The sequence below is a fragment of the Haliotis asinina genome, chromosome 11 (assembly GCF_037392515.1).
Source record: "Haliotis asinina isolate JCU_RB_2024 chromosome 11, JCU_Hal_asi_v2, whole genome shotgun sequence".
Lineage (NCBI taxonomy): Eukaryota > Metazoa > Mollusca > Gastropoda > Lepetellida > Haliotidae > Haliotis > Haliotis asinina.
Window position 1 is genome coordinate 33,842,119 of NC_090290.1, and position 11,797 is coordinate 33,853,915.

At 38.5% G+C, this 11,797-nt stretch overlaps 1 protein-coding gene across 1 annotated transcript in view; it reads left to right on the plus strand.

Moving 5' to 3' along the window:
• Positions 1 to 10,042, plus strand: part of LOC137256538 (uncharacterized) — a 28,530-nt gene extending 18,488 nt beyond the window's left edge. The window contains exons 2-4 of the mRNA XM_067794394.1: positions 7,500 to 7,679; positions 8,907 to 8,943; positions 9,643 to 10,042. Of these exons, the coding sequence (XP_067650495.1) occupies positions 7,500 to 7,679; positions 8,907 to 8,943; positions 9,643 to 9,766 (341 nt within the window). The 3' untranslated portion in view covers positions 9,767 to 10,042. The remainder of the gene's footprint in view (positions 1 to 7,499; positions 7,680 to 8,906; positions 8,944 to 9,642) is intronic.
• The last annotated feature ends 1,755 nt before the right edge of the window (positions 10,043 to 11,797 follow it).

Genomic DNA, 11,797 nt, shown 5'->3' on the forward strand with positions numbered 1-11,797 from the left:
AAGTTTAACCTTAACTCGGAGTCTCCCATCGTTTATCACTGCACATAGGCTACCTTAGACTTAAGTAACCCTAGTGCAATGTGAAAGAATGGGAACTAAGACTTTCTGGTGTGTTCACCATGTTACGACTTTCCTTACCACAGTGTGTTCTCTAAACTAATCCCAGTCCACCCTTTCGTCAAAACCACCACCCACCCATCCCCACCCCCTTCAACTAGTGTGATGGTTTAAGCACAACTCTCATCGTCCTCGGGTGTGCGCCCAACCACAACCACTACCGGGGTGTTCACTTAAGCAGAGCTCCCCTTCTTTCATGGCGGTCGAAGAACCACAACTCTTCTTATCATGGTGGATTATGCAAACTAACCCACCCCACCATTCACCAAACCTAAATTCCCATCCTACCAGGGTGTTCCACAAACAACAATACACTTCTACTAGGATATTCAGTTAACGACAACCCTCTGCTTCCTGAATCTTAAGAGTATCCAAGCTCAATGTTCGGATAGTTTCACGCCTTCCAAAACAGCAGGTTAGTTGACTGCCAGCAGTATATCAAAGCTGATGTATGATTGCCACGGAACGCCTTTGACTAGATTAGCTGAGCCATGTCTTTAAAGAAAGACTAGAACGCTGACAACTACAAACACCGTCCAACATACCCCAGACTCATCGAGAAGCATATTAACTGCGCAGGAGAGAACTTTCATGACAGTCATAAGACAAGCAACAATTGACTGCCGGACTAGAAACTGCGGAGGATTAAATACAAGCGAATTAAGTTATTTCTAATGCCGAAAACAGTGTCAATCCCGGATGCGAAACTAGATTAGAATACAGGACTAGGTCCAGAGGAGAATAATTATGTTTTTGTACCAACAATTACTGTTGTAAATATGCGATTTAGGTGTGACTGTTAGCGGGAAACTACTTAATATCTCTTGATAAGAACACTTATAATTGCATTGTAACACTGTTACTTGGTGGCGGCGTCCTCTGTCCTTTTAACCATATATAATGTACTACTACGCCTTCTTCTTGAAAGAATATAGAAGAACTTGTTAGGAGTAATATTATTACAAGGCTATAAAATTGAAGAGGAAGGTCAAAATGGAACAGGAAGTTTAAAAGATTAAAAATCCTTTTGTGTTAGCGTAGGTGCGTGTGTGTGTTGTTAGTTCGTCAAGGAAGGGAGGGGAAGCCTAGAGGTTAAACCGATCGTTTGTCACACCGAAGACCTGAGTTTGATTCCCCAGTTGGGCGTGTCCTCGATAAATGATAAATGTTGCGATAAAGTGGAGTAAAACTTCATAATTTGCTCCCTCACTCGTCAATGAACACAACATCGGATATTAGTTTATTTTACGTACAGTTAAAAATGCACTGTCGAACACGGAATCTGAAACATGGACGTTACCTTTAAATATGGACTACTTTCCCATACTGAAACGTGCAGTAAAGCTAAACGTCTCGTACTGCAACACTGGGACATTTGGACTGTGCTTGGATTTTCAGGACATATGTACATAGATGTATGTATGAACTCAACAATGACCTTTGATTTAAATAGATATTGCTTTTTCACTGCAACGTTTTTTAACTGCTTAACACCCGGTGTCATCACTATTCGAAAGTGATTCATGACGCATGTGATATAGTCGGAATCGTCTAATGGCAAGGGAGTGCAAGGAGACTTCTTGTGTGTGTGCCATTCTCTTATTCCTTGAGTTTCCTTTTGATATCCATCTTCTTAAAGACCGCAACTGTCTGGACTAATGTGAACCATGCGATATAGAGCCGACATGGACATGGACAATAACTTCTATATATCCAATCAGCAATCATGCATGTTTACGTATTTCTATACAATGAATACTTAATGGACATGGACATGGACAATAACTTCTATATATCCAATCAGCAATCATGCATGTTTACGTATTTCTATACAATGAATACTTAATGGATATGGACATGGACAATAACTTCTATATATCCAATCAGCAATCATGCATGTTTACGTATTTCTATACAATGAATACTTAATGGATATGGACATGGACAATAACTTCTATATATCCAATCAGCAATCATGCATGTTTACGTATTTCTATACAATGAATACTTAATGGACATGGACATGGACAATAACTTCTATATATCCAATCAGCAATCATGCATGTTTACGTATTTCTATACAATGAATACTTAATGGACATGGACATGGACAATAACTCATATATATCCAATCAGCAATCATGCATGTTTACGTATTTCTATACAATGAATACTTAATGGATATGGACATGGACAATAACTTCTATATATCCAATCAGCAATCATGCATGTTTACGTATTTCTATACAATGAATACTTAATGGATATGGACATGGACAATAACTTCTATATATCCAAGCAGCAATCATGCATGTTTACGTATTTCTATACAATGAATACTTAATGGATATGGACATGGACAATAACTTCTATATATCCAATCAGCAATCATGCATGTTTACGTATTTCTATACAATGAATACTTAATGGATATGGACATGGACAATAACTTCTATATATCCAATCAGCAATCATGCATGTTTACGTATTTCTATACAATGAATACTTAATGGACATGGACATGGACAATAACTTCTATATATCCAATCAGCAATCATGCATGTTTACGTATTTCTATACAATGAATACTTAATGGATATGGACATGGACAATAACTTCTATATATCCAATCAGCAATCATGCATGTTTACGTATTTCTATACAATGAATACTTAATGGATATGGACATGGACAATAACTTCTATATATCCAATCAGCAATCATGCATGTTTACGTATTTCTATACAATGAATACTTAATGGACATGGACATGGACAATAACTTCTATATATCCAATCAGCAATCATGCATGTTTACGTATTTCTATACAATGAATACTTAATGGACATGGACATGGACAATAACTCATATATATCCAATCAGCAATCATGCATGTTTACGTATTTCTATACAATGAATACTTAATGGATATGGACATGGACAATAACTTCTATATATCCAATCAGCAATCATGCATGTTTACGTATTTCTATACAATGAATACTTAATGGATATGGACATGGACAATAACTTCTATATATCCAAGCAGCAATCATGCATGTTTACGTATTTCTATACAATGAATACTTAATGGATATGGACATGGACAATAACTTCTATATATCCAAGCAGCAATCATGCATGTTTACGTATTTCTATACAATGAATACTTAATGGATATGGACATGGACAATAACTTCTATATATCCAATCAGCAATCATGCATGTTTACGTATTTCTATACAATGAATACTTAATGGACATGGACATGGACAATAACTTCTATATATCCAATCAGCAATCATGCATGTTTACGTATTTCTATACAATGAATACTTAATGGACATGGACATGGACAATAACTTCTATATATCCAATCAGCAATCATGCATGTTTACGTATTTCTATACAATGAATACTTAATGGATATGGACATGGACAATAACTTCTATATATCCAATCAGCAATCATGCATGTTTACGTATTTCTATACAATGAATACTTAATGGACATGGACATGGACAATAACTTCTATATATCCAATCAGCAATCATGCATGTTTACGTATTTCTATACAATGAATACTTAATGGACATGGACATGGACAATAACTTCTATATATCCAATCAGCAATCATGCATGTTTACGTATTTCTATACAATGAATACTTAATGGACATGGACATGGACAATAACTCATATATATCCAATCAGCAATCATGCATGTTTACGTATTTCTATACAATGAATACTTAATGGATATGGACATGGACAATAACTTCTATATATCCAATCAGCAATCATGCATGTTTACGTATTTCTATACAATGAATACTTAATGGACATGGACATGGACAATAACTTCTATATATCCAATCAGCAATCATGCATGTTTACGTATTTCTATACAATGAATACTTAATGGACATGGACATGGACAATAACTTCTATATATCCAATCAGCAATCATGCATGTTTACGTATTTCTATACAATGAATACTTTATGGACATGGACATGGACAATAACTTCTATATATCCAATCAGCAATCATGCATGTTTACGTATTTCTATACCTTGAATACTTAATGGATATGGACATACATTTCGCTTGCTTTGAAATATCAAACTAAGACACCGGATACACACTGACATTTCTTTCTCTGAAAGAACTGAATGACTGCAAATCAAATCCCGTTCCGTAAACTTTGGATATTATTGGTTGCCTCAAACTCCTCAACCTTGGCTAAGGTTACCTTAAAAAGAGACAAGATGTAATTACTCTCAATCAAATACCCCTGGCACTGATACTTGTCAGTAATCTAACTGATAATGGACAAAAATCTAATTCTTCCTCCACGAGTTTGTGATGAAACTGGAAAAAATGAGGTTTTATTTTTAGTATCACAGTATGACCGAGTGAACTGATGCAGCTCGGAATCGCACGTATGAGACATGTAACTTCACCGTGGGTGTGTATGCAAACAAGGTGCATTCACAAACTCGTTTCACACCCATGCTATTCTACGTTCACACACTGTTATGTAACTATTGTTTCTGGCAGCAGTTGTGGCTTCACAATGTAACCGCGGGGACTGATCTTGTCCTTCAAAGTCCGCTAAGATGACTGGTCAAATTACATGAAAGTGTGAGTTACAGTTTATAAATAACGTTAGTACCAGCTCAGCCCTACTGTGACTGAAACATCTTGTACCTGTCATTTTGTAGCACAATAAACAGAAGGACATAATATATAATACCACTAATAATTTAAACAACAACAACTACAACAACAACAACAAAAACCAATAAAATAACAACAAAACACGAAAACAAACATATAGTAGTAAATTGAAACATCTGACTATTAGATCACGATACAAAAAGTACAAGCTGTTCCCCAACATATAAGATATAGTCACCCTGCTAGAGACCATGGGACGTAGGGTACGTATACTTCCTTCATGGTGTTCCTTAGTTGCTGGTGATTTCAAATAAAATCAACCAGAAACACAGGTAGCTGCATTACCACTAAAAGGGTAACATGACATGTTATACTATTGACGAAAGCATCGAGTTAATTGCACAATATGAAGTCGTCCAGTATCTCACAAATCACATTAAGAGAAACTGTTGCCAACACTGATGATCATCTGTTTCTTCGACATACTATCAACGTTCTTGAATTCCACTCCTTATTGATGTTATTATACTTTCATGAAGAAACCACTGAGTAATTCTAGCCTAATATAGAGTTTCAGATCATACTAACAAACAGTACCAATACTTGCGACATTTTGTCCAATCAGTGCTCCCTATCTGCGAGGGTCTGCCAACAATAAGACCTAATGAGTTCTGATGATAACATCATGCTTGTTTCGGGTGGTAATGGATCGGGATGCAGATATTGAGAGTAATGTCTTACAGATACCTGATACAAAGACGTCTATAACTCACCAGACCTAATGAATAAGGCACATTACACCCGTTATCTCCTCGTGTTAATGTTGGACTAATAGGTATATGTGTGTGGAAACAAAACCATTGAAATCAGATCTGGTTATACGTATGCTGTATGTCTGCTGTTCTGTCTCGGTCAATAACATTTGGCGGAAGGTCTTTGTGGGAGATCACAGTCCGTTAGGTACGTGGATCATTTAGAGACTAAAATATGACCTCACCCCATATGACAGTGCATATTAACATATCCTATTTCCTGTTGGAACTATCTGATTGTACGATACGGAAAGTCTGAAACTGTCAGAGTGACAATTACAATGAACATTGTGTTAGTTTTAGAACATCGCTAAAAATAAATGTTGTCAACGCATATATGTCAAAAGGAAAACTAACTCAGAATTGGTGAAGACCAAGGAATACGTTGAATCCAAACGTATCAGTTGGATATACAATAAACAGATGACATTAAGAGATAGATCATTGTGCAATGATTGTATCTAGGAATGGACAAACCTATCAAGAATATTTTAATACATGTAACTTTTAAAGGTGTTGGTAAAGTAGAGATCAAAGGGTCATTTCCAGTCGAAATTCCCACACTATTGCCTTCATTATAGAAATTGGTCAAATATATAGTGGTAGGAAAACCAAAACATGAAAACACCAACACATATTAGTCTGACAAATCTTATAACTCCACAGGAAATCAATAGATATACTAGATGGGACGCAGATTCATTGACTCCTGTAATCTGTTATAGTCCTAAGCAAACGTTTTAAGCCTTGGGAGATAAGCAAGCAACAAATCACCTCTTAAGGATGCCTGCATTATTTCAGAGGAAAAAGATTGATTTCTTTTGCTTAATAGCATTATATTGTAGTCAGCTTTCCGAAGACACGATCGTGTTACCAAAACACTTCTTTATCTACTTCTCTGGAAATCATTTGTTCGAGCTTTATCAAACCAAGTGAAACTGTTTATCTCTTTATCGTTTCTGTTTACAATGTGCAGACACCCTATCAAGCATGAATCAACTACCTTCAATAGAACGTTTTTTAAAGACTTCGTCTGTATTTTCACACGAGCAATACACGTTATTATAACCTGTGCTTTACTGACGGCCAATTCTCCTAATTTGTTAAAATACACCACTTTGTTTTCTTCTGGAAATAAAAAAATACATCCTTAAACTAGATTTCAGGCACGATGGCCAAGGTTCAGATGTCATGTCAGCGTTCTTATTGAGTACTTTTAGGTTGACAGACTAGATTGGTTTTACTGGTAAATGTTGATCCTCAAATAATACGCTGGTGTTGTTTTAGTGTGGAGTCAATTGCATGTAATCGCTGTGAAAATACACGGTACATTTAGTATTAAACACCAAAAATGTCGGTTAATATTGGAAGGCGCTTCGTAGACGCACTTCGTTTCGTTCCTGAAACATGTCTGCACCTAACTTTTAAGAGCCATTTCTTACACAAACATATTAATACTGCGCTGACACAGTGTAGGGGGGGTGGGGGGTGGGGGTGGGGTCAGTTTTAATAAGTCGGGGAGTGATTTTGCCAAATGTGAAACGACTTAATATATTTTCACTGAAGTGAGGGTATGCACAATGTACATTTGTGATTGCGTATTGGTCCCTGTTTTATTTCCATTCACTTGTTCCCATCAGTATAAAGATCTGAAGACCCGGAATCAGGTTGTCAGACTCGCTCAGACTTGGTCGACACATGCCATGGAATCCCAGTTTATAAATTGATGCTCATGTTGATGATCACTGCATTGTCTAGTCCACACCGTGTCATATTGTTGTAAAGAAGGTAAATAACAGGAAAGCAAGACCTGAAAGATTGCTGTCTGCTCGGTGGAAGGGCGTAGACAGGTAATGCGTAATATAATAATATGCATGTTCCATTTCAGCATTTCCGGCCAAAGAGGATGATGGGAGGAAACTTGAGCACGTGATACGTCAGGTGATCGCTAACCGGAACAACCTCGGAGGAGCAGTGAGGGCATCATCTGGTGACAGAAGCGCACTTCTGGCTCAGATATTAGATATTGCACGTGCAAACTCGCAGAAAAGAAACAACACTCCAGTCGGTAAGTCTATGTTAGTTAGACGCCGTTAAGCATTCGTTCTTTTGATCTTTATCTCCGTATAAACAGGATCTATGACTAATCGAATCCGGACCGGAGGCTGATATCATGAGCAGTTATCCATTGGTGGCAAGTGGTACTCTGCACAGAAATCAGGTCGCAATTCAGCTGAAGTTAGGCAACTCGGACGGTCCTTACATGGGTGACGTGTTTGACAGCTTGACTCTTACGAGTTTCTATGACTACCGCCCTGCCCCAAAGCGAAGCACATGTGCTACATGTGGTCTCGTCTTTGGCAAGTGAGTTTGTTAAAAAAATTGCCTCTGTTCACCCTGGAGAAGATGGGTACGGGTTGGATAAAGGTCATGTGACTACAACTATCTAGCGCTTAACAGGCAGCTTGGGCTATCCGGAGTACTAAAAATCAGGCTATTTGCTGTGTTGCGTGGAGATAAGCGCATTATAAGACATCTCATTATGATGATGATGATGTTTTACAGTGAAGATAGAAAGTCAGTCAGGCCGGCAAGACTCATCATCAGCTCAGGGCCCTTGCCCCCACAAGCGCTGCCTAGTCGATCCTAATAATAACTTTCTGCAGAATAGGTAGCCTTATGCATTACCCAGAGTGTCAGAAGTGCTGTGCTCCCAGTGCGCCAAGAGATCAGGAGGTACCACATCAAGGGCACCGGGAACAATAGGGAGCCTGACGAGAGTGTACCTGGGATGCAAGGGAGACATGTTAGAGGCGAAGTCCACATATTTAGTATGCTTTTCCTGAATCTTGCCAATAACGTTGCTGTCAAAAAGTACAAAAAGTTCTATGATGCAAATATATTCATAAGCTTTTAAAAATTAGCAAAGAGCTCAAAATCAGGTTTGTTGGCTGGAATGCTTCTGAGGCCGTATACAGGCCTATTCCATAGAAGCAACATATTTCACGACGTCCTGGACATGTTCAGGGTCATATCATGGATGGATCTCAGAGTTAAAGCCACAAGCATGGCGGAGGCGGTAGTAGAAACAGCTAGCCATGCCATCATGTCTTTTAAGATATGCTGTTTGTGCCAAGGAAGGGCATCCACTGACCTGTTATTATTATCCATGCCGACAGGATACGGTTGCACGTCAATCACGTAATAATAACCACCAGTTATAGAGAATGGTATAGATTAGCCAAAAGAAATGAAATACACAACTGTTGCTAACACGTCATTTTCTTTTGGACAGCATACGCCGGTATTGGTGGAGGAAACGCTGGCAGAAGGTAGGTTGACAGTGTTGCTGCAAGCGTTGTGGCTTACTTCGCTGTGGAGCGTTACGACGACGATCTGCAGTCACGTCATCGACGGCCCGATCGTCTTGGTCGACTACGACCAGCATGTATAGTTTGGGTCTCGAATCTCTACGACGAAAGAATCGATGGATAAAGCCATTTAATTTGTATGTGCAATGCAAGCGTTGAGTTGGGAATAGGCAAAAGAATACCGGGACTTAACTCTTCTGAGACCAATTTACGTATGAAGTGTGGGACGTTTGGAGCATCTAGAGAAGATTTGTGTGCAATGTCATAAGATATAAGTGACAAAAGAAATTTTCTCGTGTCGTTTCTTTCCTTCATGAAGTTATTAGGGACAACGAAAACAAACCTAAATGTGAGTCAAATTAGTAAATACCAAACAGAAATCACAGCCGTTGCATAATCTGATGTTGTGGAAATCGTATAAACATTTAACATATTTCATACGCGAGCATTAACAAAGTAATGCTATGTGAAATACATATTATCAGGAGTTTCAGACTGGAGTTTACCAATCCGACCTATTTTTGACATATGTTTGGAAAGTGCTTAGAATGTACATAATATTATGCTGAATGACATATTATGGTAGAAATGAATTCTTGTAATATTTTAATAATGAAATGTAATAAATTCCTATAAATGATTCTATATTTCTTCGAACAGGTTATTCCGGGGAAGACGAGGAATGAATGATATAGATCTAAAAGACAGACTTCAAATATTGGCCGATGAACTTCAAGCTATAGCACGTGATCTTGATGACGTCATTAGGCTGGGTCAGCAGTGAAGGATACGTCCCATGTGCCTGTATACAAAAATAGACGACGTTTCAGTGTGTGATACTTGGAACAATCGTGAACACGGAAATATGTAACACATTTCATCCATTCTCAGTGATGTCGATATAATTTCTGAGTACTTGGTGTCACATCCCTCTCCTCTACAACACGCTCCCTGCCATGGCCCGCAGCACAGCCGCAGTTGAACATCCCACCTAGTACACAGACAGGAAGTGAACGCAGAGTTATCCGTTGCCATGGCAACGATCTTGAACTGGGTTCTGCATTGTATATTTTCAGAGTGTATATGAGAAATAAATATGTTTGTGAAAACGGTTTGTTTTGTTTTTGGTTATATTTTTATCATTATTTAACGAACCAAATCTGGAATTAACAATGATGAGTGACAAAACCAAAATGGCAAAGCCATGAGGAAAACTGACCTGAATTAGAGCTTGTATATCGTTATAATAAGGCTCAGTTGACCAGAGAAGTACAAACGGAATTACTATTACACACACTTCAACACAGTAGAGGGTACGCTAACAAACAGTATACCAGTGAAGTACCAATGTGTCATCAGCAACCCATCTTGTAAGAGGCGACTAACGGATGCGGGCTCACTCACTTGGCCGACACATGCCATCGTATCCCAATTGCGTACATCAGTGCTCATGATGTTGATCACTGAATTGTCTGGTCTAGAATGGAATACTTACAGACCGCAGCCACATAGGTAAAAGAACAACAAAGACTATTAACATAGGTGGTACACTACCAAACATATAGCGCACAGCTGCTTTACATGTGTGAACCAAGTCAGTGAGCCTGATTACCCGGTCCCGTTAGTCGCCCCCAAGACAAGCATATGTTATTGAAGGCCAATTTTAACTCGGATTTGTACGGGCATGTAATCATTTGATTTGAAGAAACAAACTGAAAGACGCTTGAATTGATGGGTAACTTGTAGAAAACATAAGAAAAACCCATTTCATTCGTTTGTAAAGGAGTCCAATGATTGGCTCAGCCATCGGAAAATGACGTTTATGGCTGAAGTAAGAAAAATATGTGTGCATGGTTTGTCGTCATTACAGCCGTTTGAGTGAGTTACCTTTACACAGGCAGCAGGAGTAATATCCATGATCTCTGTTGATCCAGGGTCGTTGGAGGAGCCTGGTGGTTAAAGCACTGGTTCGCCAAGCCGAAGACCCGGGTTCGATTCCCCATTTGGGTAGAATGAGTGAAGATAATCCCAAGCGTACCCCGACACGATATTGCTGGAATATTGCTAAAAAGCGGTGTAAAACGTATCTCACACGCTCTGTTCATAAGGTGAGTTATGGCTGATTTCTGTGGTTTCCTGAATGGCGCTTTTTGGAAAGTCCGATGTCCTAGAGCAGATTTGGGCTCTTGTCTAACTGAATTGATGCTTCGGCAACATTTTGTGTTTTGTCTGCATTAGCGATGAACCTTTAATGTGGGTACTTCACGGGTTCGAGGTTTCTCCACAGTTTCTTTGGTCGTTCCTGCTATTGGAGAGAGAGCAACTGTCATCAGCTCGAAGGACGGTTCATGGGATTGGGAAACTGTGAAGGTTGTCAATGCCTGCTTAGAGCAATGAGTGCAAAATGCGCATTGTGTCGGAAAGCGCAAGTTAAGGATGTTCGCTGGTAATATAAATAATATTTAACTTTTTTTATAACTGGTATATTTTTCATGTATTACATTTGTCTTTGCGAAATCAGCCCAGAAAAGCAGGGGTCACTGTGGATTTTCTTGAGATATGGACTCTCAAAGATTCCTTGGTCAGCCAAGACTTTTAACATGGGAGTCAATAGGAAAATCAGCAAACTTTTTACATAATCCATCATTTTCATAAATTCTAGTATTTAACTTTTTTCTAAATTGAGATATGCTAATAACAACATGTTTTGCTACAAAAAAACTGAATTGTTGATGTGAAGTAATGCCAATATGGAGTATTGGGACGCGGTTTGGATGGGGGCTGGAGTATAGTGAGATCGGTTCTTTTGAGTAAC